The following is a 19,500-nucleotide window of genomic DNA, read 5'->3' on the forward strand; positions in this document are numbered from 1 at the left end:
TAAAGGAATGACATTAGCTTTAAGGGAGAGAATACAAATATAAAATATTAAGAGTAGAACAGTCTTTTTATTAGGAAGACTAAACTGTAATTAAGTTATAGTCAACAGCAAGTTTTATATCATTTCATCAAAGGGAGTCCATCAAATTCCATAACTTCAAAATGTATGACTCATTACTGGGTAATTCTACAGATCTCAGATGAACTGAGTTACATCTAACAACATTGCAATACACAAATTACACAATTCCATCAAAGGGAGTTCAACAAATTTCATAACTTTAAAATATGCTCAACTCACTACATTTAAGTCCGTCACAAAGAAAACGCTAAATTTAGCATATAAAACAAAAATGCACAAAACTGGAAAAGTGTGAAGTTAATTCATCAGATCCAGATGGGCTGATATGGGGAAGCTTGTATGTTGTTACATCTCTGCCTACAAGCTAAATGCTCTGCAGATCTTCTGCTAGCTACCCAACATATTTTGTAGGATCCCAAGAGGTAAGAGGAGGTTCAACCATTTTAATGAACATTAGAGCAGAGACATTTTCAATTTTCAGTTTTGAACATAATGGTGACAACTGTATTCCTATTTTCAAAAGATCACACAGTTATCTCACTTCATTTTCCCCCATACATTAAAGGTAAAGGCCCTGGCCATGTGTTTTTATCCAACACTGATTTTATGAAAGAGCCATTCCTCTTCATTTGTGACCATCCTTGTTTACATGCTTTTGCATAGTGCTTCATAGAACATTGTGGGATCTACTACTTTCCGCCTGCTATCACTTTGTAGTGTTATGCCATTAAAAGCACCTTGTTGCACAGCCACACAAGCAGTTTTATGGAATGGACCATTGGCATACACCTAATTCAGAGACTACAGCATCAAGCTCTCTTAGGTTTTTTGGTGACTAATTATACAAACAGTATAACTTGTCAAGGAAATCTGTGAAATGGTTGGTCTCTGTGCAATGTTTTAGTGCATCTGATACGGACAACTCCAGCCTATGGTTTAAGACATTGCCAGCCAATAAGTCCTGGGAACATTTACATTTACATTTATGCATTTAGCAGACGCTTTTATCCAAAGCGACTTACATTGCATTTAAGTTACAGTTTTTACATTTGATCAGCTCTTGCTTTCCCTGGGAATCGAACCCATGATCTTGGCGTTGCTAGCGCCATGCTCTACTATTTGAGCTACAGGAAAGCAGGAACATACTTTTCAGTTTCGTGTATAATCCATTTTTTTCCCTACCATTACACATCCCTGTTAAAAAAAACAAAAAAACAATAGAAGCCCAATAGAAACCATCACAGAAATTCCAATGGTTTCCATTAAAATACCATTATAAACCATTAGCTTTTTCCAGTAAAACCATTACAAAATTCTTTTTTGTAGTGTGTTTTGGGCATTTTTCCATCACATACCAGTAGACACCATTATAGCTTCCAATGAACCCAATACAATTCCCATTATAACCATTAAAACCATTACATTTTCTATTGTGTTTTGGGCAGGGTTCTATTGCTTTTTTCAGCAGGGATGCTCCATCTGAGCAGAATCCCACGAGGCATTCTTTAAGAAAAGCATCATCAAGACCATGTTTCTGCAGGAAGTTGATTAGCGTACTACTACTGATTCCATCTGCAGTTGTACTCTCTAGCTCAGTAAGATCTAAGAAGAAGGTCAGTGGTTCTGAGCTATTAGCTGATGAAAACTTTAATGTATTATATATTGTTGTCTACACTACAAATATTCATAAAGTACATTAAAAAAGTACAGCAGCATATATACTTTGGTGAAAAACAAAACAAAACATACTATTAAATGTATTAAAAATGCACTTGAAATACAAGTATGTTTATAGTATATTTGTATTACTACAAACATACTCAAGTACATTTTAATACATTATACAAAAACATAATAAATAAAAAAAGACTGAAATGCTATGGCAGAGCTATCTTTTCCATTTGTAGAACATTTCAGTAATACCGGTTTTACTAAAAAGTACAGAATTTTACATCAATGAATAAATAAAAATTACAATGCCATTTTCTGAAGAAAAAAAATACATTAAAATGTACTGAAAAACAATGTGCAGAAGTGAATAGCTGTGTGTGTGTGTGTGTGTGTGTGTGTGTGTGTGCAAAGACTGAAGATGATAAAGTTCAAGCAACAGAATAGGGAGGGATGGAGGGGGTTTTGGAGGTGGACGAGGAGATGGCGTAGGGATGGTGAAAGACAAAAGAGCGAGGATGATGGCAGGATGTGGTGAAGGGATGGTGATGGGAGGATGACCATGATGCCCTGGCGGCTTAGATGGTGTTTGGCACATAGTACAGACCCAGAGCATCCCAGTGCTCACAACACAGCAGAGTCGAGGGAGGGAGGAGCCAAGATGTAGATGGTGTGGCTGCTGACATCTGGGGGCCGACCGATGGAGACAGAGCTGGTGGACCCGAAGGCACAGACAGAGGGCCGATGGAGCTGAGCGTCGTCGCAGGTTCCAGAGACCTGGGCACAGCCTAGTTGTCCTGGAATACAATATTTTGCACAAGAGTCTTGCAGCTTTAGAAAAAAACAAAACAGAAACAAAATTAGATAACAGATTTTTACATGAATGACTGAAAGCAAGCACAAATTAGCCACCTGGAATGGACACATTGCATTTTTCTTCCAAGATTGACCGAATCACCCTCCATTAGGCCTGAATCAACAGAGGAAATACGACATGAAAGTATACTTACTATTCCTTTGCTTGTCTCTGCACTCAGATTTCAGTTTGTCTTCTATAGCAGCTGATCTGAAAAACAACAAATGTTAATATTTCACACACAAAAATGCAAATGATGACTGATGATTTGTTTTCTTTTTAAGAATGACAGTATGCTGAGAACAATGTACCTGGTCGGTAATATAGTTAAAAACCTTTCCAGTCTCAGCAGTTTCAGATGTAGTATATGCTCTTATAAGCAACCCTTCTTACAATTTAATCTTTGTTCTTATCTGTAATGAGAAATATATATTAGAAAATAAAGGCGATAAAGTTGTCAAGCTTAAACAAATATAAACACCAATCAACGAACACTACCACAGTTTGCTGATCAGCTCAAGACAAAGTAACTGTATGTTCATAATCATGGTTTTTCAAAGATCATTAACCTCATTACAATGAAGCCAAATTATTCAGGAAATCAGAAATAAATACACTTAATTTTGCAAATAAAAGAATGTTAATGTTGTACATGTTATAATGACTAATTTTATTTTATTAATTTTTTTCTGCCAATGCATGTGTCAAAAACACGACTGGCACAGACAAATAACGTTAATTAAATACAAATCTTACCTGAAGTCACAGTGAGGTTCCAACAGCCAGACGCCATACACGCTCGCAGAAGCTGGTAAAAATAAGAACACACCGCTATATTTTCTAATTAATTTCATAGTTCCACCAAAACAATTTGAATTCTGTCATCACTCACCCTTAAGATACTCCAAACCATCTAAGATTTTCATTCATCTTCGAAAGAAAATCTTAGATATTTTAATGAAATCTGAGAGATTTATGTCCCTCCAATGAAAGCAGGTTCACCAAAGATGTTCACGTTTCTAAAAGTTGAAATCGCAAAAAAACATCGCCAAAGTAATCCATATGAATTGTGTGGTTTCCTCCAAGCGGCCTAAAGAGACACGATCACTCTATATAATACTGTTTACATTTAAACTTATATTCACATTCAAGAGACATTTGCATGCACATCATATTTTATATACAAAGCTCTCTGGTGCGAGCTCATTATCACACGAACCAATCAGAGCCATTCAATGGCTCCCAATCAGGTTTAGTCAGTGTGATGTTTGAATTTAAACAAGTAAACACAAGTTGTTTTTTTTCCAGATATGAGGTTGAAATCCTTGTGGGAATTTCAGAAATATGTATTAGAAAATAAAGGCGTCAAGCTTGAACAAATTTTTTAACACCTAACTTATTACAATTAATGTATCATGTAATGAACAACAGCCTAATCAACCAAAGTAGCATAATGTCACGCCCCTGGACTGTTTTGTTGTGTTTTTGCTCCCCATGTGTTCCCTGTGACCCAGTTTCTCCCCAGTCTGATTGTGTTAATTTGCTCCAGGTGTGTCTTGTTATCCCCTGATTTCCCTGTCTTTATAAGCCCCAGTCCATTCAGTTCATGTTTGTCGGTCTTTGAGTGTCTACCCTGCCTGTGATCTGTGTTCCCGTTTGAATTAAATACTCTCCTTTTGTGAATTCCTCGTTTCCTGGTTCCCGTGCTTCCCTCGAGTTGTGACGCATAACCTTTTAAGTAAAACTGAACAACATATTAAACAACATTTTTAAATATTGCGATGCTTAATAATAGTTGACAAAAGTTTGTGTGTTATAATTTCAAATTGGAGCCTCTCCTACATCGATTCTGGCCCCGAACATCACAACAAGATGATACTTTAAGCTCCTTATGTAGCCAAATCTGTACTGGCTTGAATTGGCCACCTCCAGTTTTTGCTTTTTTTTGCCTCCAGCTAGCGCTGTGACGTAGCCCTAAAAGGGTCTATTATAGTTTATGCCAATTGATTATCTGCCAATGCAAAAAATAACAATAAAAATAAATAAATATATAGTTGCCATTACTGGTAAAGTAAAATATTTCCCCGATATATCAACTGTTTGTCAATAGATAGATAGATAGAGAAAGGAAAAAAGAGAATTATGTATTAGTATTATGGTATATGAGAATTATGTTCTCTCACACAAGTGCAGAGCATACACGCTAGTTGGCTGTCAACTGTAGTCTTCTGTTTCAGTTGGTACTGCCATTTTAAAAACATCCATTTCCCGCTAACATTTGAGCGCTGTTAAGCGGATTCTTAAACACAGCTGATTGGCCATAGTGTTCATGTGCTCAACAGATATGACTTTGATTGGCTACAATGATCATCGCTTCACGCACCTTCACAAAGCACTCACACAGAAACACACAGGAGCGTTTGAAAGCCACTTCTATCAGTGTGGATCCGTCTATGTGCAGATATATTAGGGATCTGCGGGAAATGGACATTTTTTAATTGCAGTACCGTTGTTCTAGTGCTACTTTTTTTAGCCCCGACACAGGTGATGCAAGGCAATCACCTCATACAGGAGATTTTGAGCTTTTGTTCTTCATTTTGGCGTCTCCACCCATACAAGGTCCTGCCCCATCCATGATGATCTCAATGCCCACATTGTTATCAGTAGGTGAACAAATACAAAGTCAGCTGTTTTCAGAGCATGTAATTTTCACATTTGCACATGCTTAAAGGAGAACATTGAGCAGGATGTGAAATAACTTGTTTTCCTCAAAATACAAACCAGAAATAAATGGCAGATAACCAAATTAGCATTAATGCTTAGCAGGGTAGCAGATTCTATGTTGGTTTACCTGATAATTAATCAAATCCTGAAGCAAAACCAGTTAAGAACTGAGGTAGAAGTTTGAATTGTGAGAATCAAATAAATGAATCAATTTACGATAGCAGAAAGAAAAAAAATAAACCTCAAAGATAAACATGGAAACACTACTTCTTTATCCTGTACAAACCTCTTTGTTCGGTTTGTGGTTTCTCTCCAACAGCTTTGTCTCTTCTTTTTTCAGCTGACAGATTTCTGTGATGAAATCATCAATATCCAGCATAGACAGACATATTATCTCCTTCAGGTAACAAGTGTACATTTTAAACACAGCATTACCACTACTGGTTTCTTCTTAAAATGTAAGGACTGTGTGAAATCCTTTTAAATAAGTGAGCTGCTGCCTTGTTTTGTTTACAGTGGATCTTAATCTGAAAAATGGTGCATTTCCGCCACCTGTCAGCATGAAGCAGAAACTATGGAGTCAATTTAATGCCGCATATATATGCAAAAGAAAATAAAGTTTTGCAAAAGAAAATAAGTTTTGCAAATAAAAATAAAGAATTGCAAAATAGATAAATAAAACAGAGCAAAAGCAATGATTTTGCAATACATATTTTCCATGGCCATATCTACTAATTTATTTGCAATGCAGCTTTTATTTTGCGTTTCAGTCAAGTTTGAGCTTGCGATACCGTTTTCCCTTTGCGCTTCACGTTTCTGCGCGTCTCACTTTGTGGCGCTGTTTTGACATGGGGGTGGAGTCAGGGCACGGGGGCGTGTCTAACAGGCCTGGGCATGCCTCCCTGGAAGTGACATCATCGGCCCGAGACGCAGATCACAGCTGATCCAGGCACCGTCATTGAGCAGAGGCATGCGGGCGGATAGTTTCCTTTTATTCACTAGCTTTAAAACATGCATGTTTTCATTTTATTAACAAATGTATATGTGTATTAGCAGCGTTTGCTCAAGTTAAAGAAGTTGTTAATATGAACATCTGCTGTTTATTTCTCTCAATGTGTGCACACTTTTATAGCATTAAAATGTGTATTGTTTCATCTGGTTAACTAAATGTGCATTAATAGTGCTTGTTTAAAATCTCTTAACCTGTGCACAGCGCTCTTTGTTTACATTAGTTCAGAGTTACTGCTAGTTTTAATGTAAAAGAATGCAATTAACTTCACAAACTATACATTAAAAAGGTCTAAGACTCAAGCTTCATATCCATCTCGACTTCGTTTTTCATTTACATAACTCCTGGCATAAATTAAGAAATGACTGGCACTGGAAGTTTAAAAAAAAAAATGAAGCTTGAGTCTTTTTGGTTCAAATTTCTCGTGGTCACGAGATATTAATGGGTAAACAAACCAGCGTGACCATAGCAACCTGGGATTATCAGAGATGTATTTATTAATATTTTATTTTAAAAAAATACATTATTAAATTATTATATTAACACCACCACAGGGTCATTTTACCCATGGCTGTTTTTCAAATAGGCTACATAATATATTTTCAATTAAAAATATCCAAGTCTTACAGTCATTGACTTTTACTAAAATTGTGTTATTTACAATCCCCTGTTTATTGTTAAAAAAATTGTTTAGATAAAACCAGAACAAAAATGGGGCATTTATACCTATAAGCGCCATCAGGACAAATTTACGGATAATTCCTGTCATCACGTTCAAATGAAGATGTTTTAAATGTTTATTCCTCTACTCATAAATGTTCAAACTTTGGATTAAATATTAATTTGTGTTTGCAATTTTTTATCGTTTATGGTTCGCTACTGTGTTGCTTATTTATTCCTGAAAAAAAAATCTGAATTATGATGTAATGAATAAAACAATTTTTATGAATACCCCAAGTTGATTGGTGTTGTTCTCTTATTCAAATGATAAATTATATAACTAAACAAATTAATTAATTAGGTGAAACTGTGCACTTGAATTTGTCATTGTACATCCTTTGCCATGTGGTGAATTAGTATTGCTTATAATAGTCTATTTAGGGTGTTTTAGTCATTTAAATAACATGGGTTATCTTGAAACATTTTATTAGCTATAATATTACAACACCCAAATATGTATTTATTTCCTCGTAATTCTCGTTGTCATTGCAGACTGGTTTATATTCATCATTAAGAAAAGTGATTAGTGTAACCTGCTTAAAAATAGCTGTGAACTTAAAACAACAGGACAAAAACATAGCTGATGACTAAAAATAATAATTTTATGACTCTAGACATTGTGAAGACAGTGGCATAATACAGTGACATGTTTAGCCATATCAAAACAGTAGTCATGGCATGGGTGAATTTGACCCGCTGGCGCTTTTAGGTATACAGCGACCTCTGGTGGTTGAAGTGTTAACCATAGGCTACGTACTGGACTGTATCGGACTGTATTCATAAGTTTATTATGAATAAATGTTACATAAAGTATAATAAAATAGGCCGACAAGAAAACATTTTTATCCATCCCACAAGTCTTGTAAGTCCATGTATTTTATTAGTATTGGTAATATTTTTATATTCGTTGTTATGTATTTGATTTATTTTCCCTTCATTTCGATCTCTTAACATTCAGGGCTGTATAATAATAATAATAATAATAATAATAGCCTAATATACACATATATTACATAAAAAGACATGATCAACGGACTGTGGGATGGATAAATATATTTGATCAATCTCTGATAATCTCTGTTTGTTTATGCATGATTAAACTCATGGCCACGACATACAGTATTATCATGTTCCCACGACTTAATATTTCGTGGCCACGACAAAACTAAACCAAAAAGACTTTTTAATCTTTTTTTAAACTTCCAGTGCCAGTCATTTCTTAATTTATGCCAGGAGTTATGTAAATGAAAAACGAAGTCGAGATGGATATGAAGCTTGAGTCTTAGACCTTTTCAATGATGTACAGTTTGTGAAGTTAATTGCATTCTTTTACATTAAAACTAGCAGTAACTCTGAACTAATGTAAACAAAGAGCGCTGTGCACAGGTTAAGAGATTTTAAACAAGCACTATTAATGCACATTTAGTTAACCAGATGAAACAATACACATTTTAATGCTATAAAAGTGTGTACACATTGAGAGAAATAAACAGCAGATGTTCATATTAACAACTTCTTTAACTTGAGCAAACGCTGCTAATACACATATACATTTGTTAATAAAATGAAAACATGCATGTTTTAAAGCTAGTGAATAAAAGGAAACTATCCGCCGGCATGCCTCTGCTCAATGACGGTGCCTGGATCAGCTGTGATCTGCGTCTCAGGCCGATGACGTCACTTCCAGGGAGGCATGCCCAGGCCTGTTAGACACGCCCCCGTGCCCTGACTCCACCCCCATGTCAAAACAGCGCCACAAAGTGAGACGCGCAGAAACCTGAAGCGCAAAGGGAAAACGGTATCGCAAGCTCAAACTTGACTGAAACGCAAAATAAAAGCTGCATTGCAAATAAATTAGTAGATATGGCCATGGAAAATATGTATTGCAAAATCATTGCTTTTGCTCTGTTTTATTTATCTATTTTGCAATTCTTTATTTTTATTTGCAAAACTTATTTTCTTTTTGCAATACTTCATTTTCTTTTGCAATTCTTTATTTTTCTTTGCAAAACTTATTTTCTTTTGCAAAACTTTATTTTCTTTTGCATATAAATGCGGCATTAAATTGACTCCATAAGAAACACAACAACCTTCATCACTTAAGGTATCAGGGCACTACTTCTTGGGAAGTAGTAATCAATAATATTTTGAAATATGAACTTTCATTTGTGTACCTAATATAGGTCTATATATATATGTGTGTGTGTGTGTGTGTGTGTGTGTCATATTTGACATTTAAACATGCTTAATCTTCTGACAGTATATTTCAATAAAAGCAATGCTCACATATCTTAGCTCGTTAAACCAAAGGATTCTCTCCAGATTGATCGCCAAAATAACCGCTGAAATTTAAATGGATGAGATTCGCGCTTGTGAAGCATGGGTTTAGTGTGCTCCATTTCTAATGAGCTGCAATGTGGCGGTAACTTGATATTTGACACTGCTGTCAGAACTAAGGAAACCAAAACCAACTAACCAAAAGAACTAAACAAAACGATGCAAATACTCTTAAACTGTTACACACTCAGCAGGAATTAATTAGAAACGGTTTCATATTCATGGTCATGGGCGGCGCTACAGTATAACATCACTGCAGGTGAGTAAAAAGGTGTGTTGACTTGAAGTGGTGTGTATGACATCAAAGTACCGCGAGAGCGATAAGAGAGCAGATGGATCCTTATCGTTTCGAATCGCTCTCGCGGTACTTTGATGTCATACACTGATCATTCTGCGCAGCGCCGCTTCGAGTCGAACACACCTAAAGACTGCAGTGAAAGTAAAACTCAACAGATGAACTGAAAGCTTCGTCAGACAACAACACTTCTATTCAGAAATTTGAAAATGAACGATCAGATCTGATATTCAATTACAGGTAAGTGATGGAAATGTAAAGAGCTCGTTCAGTAGTTTAATAGTATCATAATGTTAGTAAAAGTATGTCATTTAATTAGCTGTAAATCAAAGTCTGAAGTATGCTGTCAGTTTAGAGACGGCAGAAACAGGAAGTACTTGAACTACAGACAGAACGAACAAAAGTCTAGTTAAAAGTCTAAGTAAAAGTAAAAGTCTAGTAACTGTAAACTGGTGTTTACATGTGTTTACTTAGTGGGTTATATGTTTGAAGTTCTACACTTCCACCCTTTTTCTGTGTTGTCTTTTGAGCATGAAATGAAAATTTGTGATATTATTAAATTATTGTTGTAATACTTTATTTAGTTTCTTTGTTTAATTTATTCTTCTACTACCCAATAGTATCCCACCGGAGTGCCACAGAGTCACCAGAAACACCAGACCAGCAGTTTCAGAACAGAAGTTAGGGGCGGAGCTTAGGCTGGACATTCCTCAACTGTCCTAACTTCCAGTCGGAAACTTCTGTCACATATTGCTATATGACTGCTTTGACTCTGATATAAACATTAGTTCATAGTTTATGTTGTTATAAACGTTTTTAGTTAGAATCATTTTTAACATGCAACATCCATATACAAGCTAAATGACTCGATGCACATCATTTGTACTATCAAAACTGCTCTGTTCAGCAGTGTAGATGATATATTGTCATTACTTACCCTTTTTCAGGCATGGCATCCTCCAGTGGTCCACTAAATGAGGAGCTCCAGTGCTCCATCTGTCTGGATGTGTTCACTGATCCAGTCACCACTCCATGTGGACACAACTACTGCAGAACCTGCCTGAACAAGTGCTGGACAAACACACTGACCTGCTTCTGTCCACTCTGTAAAGAATCATTCAGCAGAAGACCTGATCTCAAGGTTAATACAACACTCAGAGAGGTTGTGCAACACTTTAAGGAGAAGCTCAGTCTAGGAAGACCTGAGGTGTTCTGTGACATCTGTGATGAAATAAAGCAGAAAGCTGTGAAGTCCTGTCTGACGTGTCCAAGCTCTTACTGTGAGACTCACCTGGAGCCTCATCACAGAGTCCAGCGTCTAAAGAAACACAAACTGATCAACGCTGTGGAAAATCTGGAGGATTATATATGCCAGAAACACGAGAGACCTCTGGAGCTGTTCTGCAGAGATGATCAGACGAGTGTGTGTCTGTCCTGCACTGAAGGAGACCACAGGACTCACAACACTGTTCCTATAGAGGAGGAGAGTCAGGAGAAGAAGGCAAGAGATACAAACTAAACACTTTTAACACTCATGAAATACAGTTTTCTTTTGTACCAATGTACTTATTTGAGGTTTTTTTATTTTTTATAAATTTACAAAGCTGTAAGAATTCTGTTTTTGCTTTGTCATTATGGTGTATGGAGTATAGACTGATGTGGAAAAAGTAATTTATAGCAGTTAACATAAGACTGCAACATAACGGGGGGGGGAAAAAATGAAGGGGTATGAATACTTTCGCAAGGCACTGTATGAGTATTATCAAATGTAATATATTCTAATTATGAATACTTGATTTTTGGAAGCTTATTACGTAATCAGTTGTGTGTTAAATATTTATAAATTTTTGGAATTTTTAATGTGTTGAAAGTTTTTTCAAAGATTCTGCAGAGTGTGACGTCATATCACAACTACTACAGCTTCCAAATTTCCCATGTTCAAGGTCTAGTGTGACCGCGGCTTTACCCTGAAAACTGTCAGAAGATGGAAAAGTAAATTCATTGATAAATGTGTGTTTTTCTCTGTGTGTAGAATCAGCTGGTTCAGACACAGACAGACGTGCAGCAGATGATCCAGAACAGAATGAAGAAGATTCAAGAGATCCAGCACTCAGTAGAGGAGAGAAAGGTGAGTGATCGAATTATGCAAATTAATGTTAAGCTTCATAATATTTTAATACATAATTGATGAAGGTGCTGAATTAAATGGTTTTTTCAAGTAACAAAAGACCAGCAGATGAGAAAAGCAGCAAGTATATTTGTAGTACATTCTTTTTTGTGTGATAAATAAAATATTAAGACTTATACATTATAAATACACTAATTAAAAGTTTATTTCTACTTCAGTAGTACTTCAGTGCAATTACAAAAGTATATTAAATACCACTGAGTACTAAGTACACTTTCCCAACTGTGCTACTTAAGTACACTTGATATAAATTAATACACTAATTAGCACTAACATTTCAATTTATTTTAAGTGTAGTACCGGAAGTGTTTTATAATTGCATTGCTTAAAAGTGTGCTACAATCATTTTACATACAATTTTAGTGGATTTTTATATATGCTATCACTAAGTTCTATTCAGAGTTTCATTCATTTTTTCAAATGTTTTACTTAAAGTCAGTTTGGACTTGTGTATTAATTATCCTTTTAATCTGGGTGTTTACATTTACATGAATTAAATTTACAGTAATTTTAATTAAATTATTATTTCTAACATTCAAGTAGTTTATTTATGATTGATGGAAAACAACAGCTTCATGAAGTGACTAGACAATAGATGTAATTTTAGAATGTGTTTAGATGTGTACCAAAATCCACAGTTTAACAGAAACTAGACGCTGTGTCCAAGAACGCTAGGGGAACGCCTTCAGCATTACCGGCTCTGAATACAAGTGTAATCTGTCCAATGGATGGCGGGTGGCGTAATGGCCAGGAAGCATAAAAGCATGTGCGGTGGAACTAGCGTCAGCTTCTAGGAATGAAGCAAGCGCTGGCAGGGATGCCGGAAGTGTGGCCTCGAGACGCAGCGTCTCGTTCCCTCGAGGAACTAGGGTTACATACGTAATCTAGAGACGTTCCTCTTCAGGAACTCGAGCTGTGTCCGAGAACGCTAGGGGAACAAGATGCCCACGCCGCCAGACTGACAAATCCCTGCCTAGTGTGGATGGAGCACAGCTAGGGTGAGAGAAAAAGGCCACATAGTGGCTAAAGTGGGCGGGGCCTGAGTCCCGAAGGCCAACTTCTGAGAAGTGAGTCTTGATCCCCAGAAAAGGGGAGAGCAGAGGACTCGAGGCTATGGAATAGCATCCTGATCCACCACATAGCTTAAGCTCTTGTACTAGGGGGTGTCTACCCACTGATTGCCCACCAAGAGAGGTGTGGTAGGCCGAATTGCCGCCACGTAAACCTTCAAGGTGGAGTGGGTTAACCCTGCGGAGGAACCGGCCTGCACGAACTCCAGAACTGTACCAATCGGGCAGTTGACTGGGTCGAGCAGGCAACCTCCGCACCACGAAGGGACACTTTCACTTCAGGGCCTACAATTTCCTCATGCTGTGGAGAAAACGTGTAATTAGGGAGTGTCTACCCACTGATTGCCCACCAAGAGAGGTGTGGTAGGCCGAATTGCCGCCATGTAAACCTTCCAGGTGGAGTGGATCAACCCTGCGGAGAGTCGGGTCTGCAGGAACTCCAGAACTGTACCAATTGGGCAGTTGACTGGGTCGAGCTGACGGTCTCCACACTATGAAGTGAAAAGTTTCCACTTCAAGGTGTACAGTTTCCTCGTTGAGGGAGCTCTGGATTGGAGGATGGTCTCAACAACCTCGGTTGAGAGACCAGAAGCTATGACCTTCAGGGGCCACACCCACAACTTCAACATCTCTGGGCGGGGGTGATAGACCCCTGCTTGTGAGAGGAGATCCCTCCTGACGGGAATCCCCCATGGAGAGCCGTCGAGGGGAGAAATCAGGTCCGAGATCCATACTCGGCCCGGCCAGAACGGTGCTACCAGAAGTAGACTGACCTCGTCCCAGTGCACTCTCGCCAGAACTCCCAGGAGCAAAGCGATCGGAGGAAGAACGTTCAGACGAAGCCTTGTACCATGGCATCCAGCCCCAGTGGAGCTGGATGAGTCAGAGAGTACCAGAGGGGACATTGTGCTGTCTCCTGAGTAGTGAAGAGGTCCACCTGTGCCTGGCCAAACACTCTCCAGATCTGCTTCACCACCTCGGTGTGAAGCAACCATTCCCCGGGCCTCTGCCCTTGCCTCGACAGGATGTCTGCTCCCACATTGAGATGCCCAGGGAAGTAAACTGCTCTCAGCGAGAGGAGTTTGCCCTGGGACCACACAAGGATCTGGTCTGCCAGCCTGTACAGTGGGCGCGAGCATAGACCTGCTTGGTGGTTGATGTAAGAGACCACCACTGAGTTGTCGGTGCGCACCAACACATGATCTCTTAGGTCTGGGAGGAAATGTTTCAGAGCCTGAAACACAGTCAGCATCTCCAGCCAATTGATGTGCCACGTGAGATGGCGACCACTCCACAGACCGCGGGCAGGGTGGCCATCTTCATGACCGCTCCCCAACCGGGGAGGGACGCGTCCGTCGCTAGCGTTACGCGGCGAAACGGAGCTCCCAGCACTGGGCCTTGAGACCAGAACCAAGGTTGTCTCCACATGTCTAAGGCACGTAGGCATCGCCGCGTGACCTTGATCATGCGCGGGTTTCCCCTCGGGGAGAACCCCTTGGTCTTGAGCCACCACTGTAGGGGTCTCATGTACAGCAGGCCAATAGGTATCACATTGGACGCAGCTGCCATCAGACCCAGCTGTCTCTGAAACTGCTTGACAGTGAGTGACTGGCCTTCTTTCACTCTCCTGACTGCCGTGAGGATCGACTCCATCCGAGCAGGGGACATACGTGCCTGCATCGTGGTCGAATCCCACACCACAACAAGATAAGTGGTTCTCTGTAATGGAGAAAGCACACTCTGCTTGGCATTCAGTCTTAACCCCAGCATTTTCGTGTGGGCGAGAATCAACCAAACGTTGATGTAATTGAGTATGCAGATGCCTTGTATTTGCAACGGAGCTAACACTCCCTAAATGAGGAGCTGGAACACGGTTGGGGCTGCTCTGCCCAGCAGCCCCTGCTGACCACCTCAACCCCCTTAGAGGAAGACAGGTAAACATTGTGCTCTCACTAGAGAAAATCCCAAGAGGCTCCTATACACACACATATATGTGTACATATACAGTATATACGCATCTAACTTCTCCTAGTTAGATGAAATAGATGATTTAATTCCTCAAAATTAAATGCAGAAAAACAATCAGACAAGTAAACATGGTCTGATATGAAAAGGATTCATAAAATGAAGGAGAATGACACTTCGCTTCGGCAACGCGTGCTACAACAGCAAGCTCTCACTGCGAGCGCTAGAAGAGCGCTAGATCTGGGGAATGCAGGTGGAGATAGGGCGAACCCATCTCCAACCCGTCCGCCAGATCTCAGCAGCGGCGGGCCGGAACCGTGAGATCATACGGCAGGGAGAAGCACGATCAGCCCTTTTTTTTTTTTTTTTTTTTTAGAGCTGACAGCGCGACCTCCGTTTCTATGCAGGAACACTGCTATAATGATATCCTCGTTCATAATATGATTGCAAACAATGCTTGTGCAAACATTGCAACTTTACAAGCTCATCGACGTCCTTCACATCCACCTCCTCGGAGGAAGACAGGCGGAGCGTCGAGCCCTCTCTCTGGGGGGAAGAACCGCGGGGTGAGCTTCCGATCCCAGAGAGCGGGCGCTGGATCTGATGGGAAAGGAAGAAGATAAGGTCTCGCCCGTCTTCATACCCTCCACCTGATCCATCTGCGATTCCCACGAGCGCAGCCGCTGCTCTGCCTCGGCGAAAGCGTGGCCGGCACCGCAAGGAACACTGATGAAAGCTCCCTCCGAGAGCAAGCATACGCAGTGACAAACACTCGCAAAGCGGGCAGTCAACTCCTTCGAGAGCTGACTCTGCGTGCTCTGCTCTTAAGCAGACCACACACGGACTGCGTGTTTCCCCAGCAGTGAAGAACACACAGCCTGTAAGTGCTTAGTTTTCTCTGCACTTTAGACATTGTGGAGCTTATTTCAAGTGATTGTGTAGGGACAAACAACACTAAATAAGACTCACAACACAGATCAAAGACACACAGACAGAGTAGTGGTTGCTGAATGACAAAAAGCTGACGCTGGTTCCACCGCACGTGCTTTTATGCTTCCTGGCCATTGCGTCACCCGCCCGTGACGTCTCGCCCATCCATTGGACAGATTACACTTGTATCAGAGCGCGGTCACGCTGAAGGCGTTCCCCTAGAGTTCTCGGACGCAGCTCGAGTTCCTGAAGAGGAACTATACTTTTAGCATAAAGTACTTAAAGTGCTATATTTTTTAATGTGGAACAAAGTGCTACTTTATTCCAGAGAAAGTATGTTAAAAGCACATTTTAGTTCATAATTATGGTGTCCCAAAATAGCACACCATTTAAGTTGAGTACACTAAATTATTTTAAGAATATTTTTTTATATATTAAGTACAAAATTAGTGTGTGAAAATAGAGCACTTTAAGTACATTATGGAAGTGTACAAAGTAAAAAAAAAGTGTATTTTACTGCACTGTTTTTTTCACCTGGTGGCATGAAACAGAAGTTGTGATTGTCTTTGCTTCTCTATTGTGACGTACATCTGAGTGAAACTAACTGCTAGTTGATCTCACTGATCAGAGGAACACAGAGAAAGAGAAATCAGCCAGTGTTGAGCTCTTCACTGATCTGATCCGCTGCATTGAGAGATGTCAGTCTGAGCTGCTGAAGATGGAGGAACAGCAGAAAGCATCAGAGAAACAGGCTGAAGATCTCATTAAAGAGCTGCAGCAGGAAATCACTGATCTGAAGAAGAGAAATACTGAGCTGGAGCAGCTCTCACACACTGATGATCATCTGCGCCTCCTACAGGTCTGTCAACATCTGTCTCATCACTGAGAACACAGAATATTAAAATGCTCTGCTGACAAACCTGATGAGCTGCTGTCTCTAGAAACTGTACAAAAGAGAATCAAACTATAATAAATTTTAAATAGTAAAATGAGTTAACCGTGTTAGAAAGCTCCTGCATATGATCATATTTAATAGTCTTCTCTCTTCTGCTGTAGATGTTCTCATCCCTGTGCAGTCGTCCACACACCAAGAACTGGACTGAGATCAGTATTGACTCTGATGTGAATGTGTATTCAATGAATAAAGCTCTGATTCAGCTGCAGAAAACTCTAGATGAGAGTCTAAATAAAGCTGCTCAAACTGGTATGTGAATATCAAATACAGTGAATAGATGTCTTATATAAAGATCTGTCCAAACTTAAACTAAAGCAACATGTAATAAGCATGATGTAACTATTAACATACCTGTACAAACTCCACTCACAGGAATTACATCAGTAACACAAACAATAACCAGAAATCTGACTAAAATTAATCAGTATAAAAAACATTTCCCAGATCACAATGATGATTCACAATATTGCAGCTTAAATAACACAGTTTCTTACATTGTTTTATAAACTGATGGATGAGCAACATTTACACGCTACTGATGCACAATGTTAACATGAAATATTACAATAAATAATTAATCATTATATTGTCATCTGTGTCCACAGGGTTCAAGTGTCTACAGAAGTTTGCAGGTACAGTGTGACTGACAATTTTCTTCAATACATTTTATAATCTGTATTATATGAATTATTATACAGTATTATATCTCTCATCTAGTGGATGTGACTCTGAATCCTGATTCAGCGAATCGATATCTCATTCTGTCTGATGATGGAAAACAAGTCAGTCATGGAGATATTGAGCAGGACGTCCCAGAAAACCCAAAGAGATTTGATGTCTGTTCTTGTGTTCTGGCAAAGCAGGGATTCAGTTCAGGCAGATTTTACTATGAGGTGCAGGTGAAGGGGAAGACTGGGTGGAGTTTAGGACTGGCCAGAGAATCTGTTTACAGGAAGGGGACGATCACATATACTCCAATGAATGGATTCTGGATTCTGATTCTGAGGAATGAGAATCAATATAAAGCTTGTGAAAGTCCATCTGTCTCTTTATCTCTGAGAGGGAAACCTGAGAAGGTGGGATTGTTTGTGGATTATGAGGAGGGTCTGGTCTCTTTTTATGATGTGGGCTCCAGCTCTCATATCTGCTCTTTCACTGGTCAGACTTTCACTGACAAACTCTATCCATATTTTAGCCCATACCTTAATAATAAAGGTAAAAACTCAAACCCACTGATCATCTCACCTGTTAACAAATAAATTGCTCTGAAATATGAAACAACATGTGGAAAGAATAACTATGCAAAAACTTTTTGTTTTCTGCTTTTCTTTTCTTTTTTAATTAAATGTTTGTAAATATGTTTCACAAAATGAGTTGGGTCACACTTTATATTAGTTGGCCTTAACTACTCTGTACTTGTTAGGGGCAGGTTTGGTAGTATGGGTCAACAGTGTAATTATAAATCTAATTACAGAAATTAATTACGGATGTAACTACATATAGGTATTTTTACAAATGTACAATGTAAAAGCATGTATGTACACAATAAGTGCATTGTACCAAATGATTAATTTAAATGTAAGTACACAGTAGTTAAGGCTACTTAATATAAAGTGGGACCATAAGTTGTCACAGCTACAGACTGGACCATGAAAACCTGAAATGGGATTTGATTTCCACAAATGGACGGTCATTTCTATCAATACTGACATTTTTTTTAACCCGGTGTACAGACTACAATGTTTTTTTTTATTTCCTTTAATTTTGTTATAATATACAACTTCATACAGGGTTAAAATGGTACATTTCATCAGTTTAAATATTTGATATGTTTTGTATGTTTTACTGCAAATAAAAATTATATATATATATATATATATATATATATATATATACAATTGCAAATAATCTCAGTGTCTGACATGAAGAAGTTTCTCTCCTCGTTAGAGAGGACTAATGAAGCAGTGCTGAAGGATTCAGAAGAGACTCTGTATTTGAGGAAAGACTGGCCTCTTTCACACAGAGTGACACATCATCATGATTCAAAGGAAGATATTCATATATTTGATATTCACAGAGGATGAGCTTCTGTCCAGCAGAGGGCAGCATTTACAAGACATTCACTGCATCAAGCCTCTGGGACGCTGAGAAATGATCTGTACTCAGATGACAAAGAAGCAATAAAAATTAATGTAACAGATTAACACAATTCATCATACATTCAGACACAGGTTATGTCTATTATAGTTTAAGCCAAATGATTATCTGACAATACAAACAAACTAATTAATAAATATTTGCCATTGTTGATAAACAAAGTAGGCTAAAATATTGCCCCAAACTATCAAATAGCTGCCAATACTAAATAAATAAATATCTGCCAATACAGAAAATAAATAAATAAACTATTGCCCCAAAATATCAAATATCTGCCAATAGAAACATATAGATTGGAAAATTGGAATTTCAGAAAAGGAAAATAAAGAAAGAAAGCAACTTCCATTTCATTTATAAAATGCACATTTTTCTATGCATACTGAAAATATGGATACTATGTGCATTCTACACAAATAGTAACATGGAAGTGTTAATGAAATACGCCACATTTATGATAATCAAACAGTATTCAGCAGCACGCATACTACTGTTTGAAATGTTCAGCATTGCATGCTACATACTGCTGCACTATGGATAAAAAATAG

The 19,500-nt window shown here is 38.6% G+C and overlaps 1 protein-coding gene and 1 long non-coding RNA gene across 5 annotated transcripts; one reads left to right on the forward strand and one right to left on the reverse strand.

Moving 5' to 3' along the window:
- Positions 1-71: 71 nt before the first annotated feature.
- Positions 72-9,605, reverse strand: LOC131531793 (uncharacterized). Of its 2 annotated transcripts, XR_009268786.1 has the most exons (7): positions 9,345-9,605; positions 5,616-5,881; positions 3,498-4,349; positions 3,362-3,413; positions 2,917-3,018; positions 2,760-2,815; positions 72-2,580 (listed from the first exon to the last, which is right to left on the reverse strand). It is a non-coding gene; the product is annotated as an uncharacterized LOC131531793 (long non-coding RNA). The 2 variants fall into 2 exon arrangements; XR_009268785.1 differs by having other exon boundaries at positions 3,498-5,881.
- A 187-nt stretch (positions 9,606-9,792) lies between these two features.
- Positions 9,793-18,664, forward strand: LOC131531791 (E3 ubiquitin-protein ligase TRIM39-like). Of its 3 annotated transcripts, none has more exons than XM_058762843.1 (8): positions 9,793-9,930; positions 10,311-10,419; positions 10,638-11,191; positions 11,723-11,818; positions 16,472-16,702; positions 16,900-17,047; positions 17,404-17,430; positions 17,516-18,664. In XM_058762843.1, the coding sequence occupies exons 3-8, from the start codon at positions 10,640-10,642 to the stop codon at positions 18,055-18,057; spliced, it is 1,596 nt and encodes a 531-aa protein (XP_058618826.1). In that variant the 5' UTR covers positions 9,793-9,930; positions 10,311-10,419; positions 10,638-10,639; the 3' UTR covers positions 18,058-18,664. The 3 variants fall into 3 exon arrangements, with proteins under 3 accessions (XP_058618826.1, XP_058618827.1, XP_058618825.1); XM_058762844.1 differs by having other exon boundaries at positions 10,311-10,370; XM_058762842.1 differs by having other exon boundaries at positions 10,311-11,191.
- The last annotated feature ends 836 nt before the right edge of the window (positions 18,665-19,500 follow it).

The sequence above is a fragment of the Onychostoma macrolepis genome, chromosome 23 (assembly GCF_012432095.1).
Source record: "Onychostoma macrolepis isolate SWU-2019 chromosome 23, ASM1243209v1, whole genome shotgun sequence".
NCBI lineage: Eukaryota > Metazoa > Chordata > Actinopteri > Cypriniformes > Cyprinidae > Onychostoma > Onychostoma macrolepis.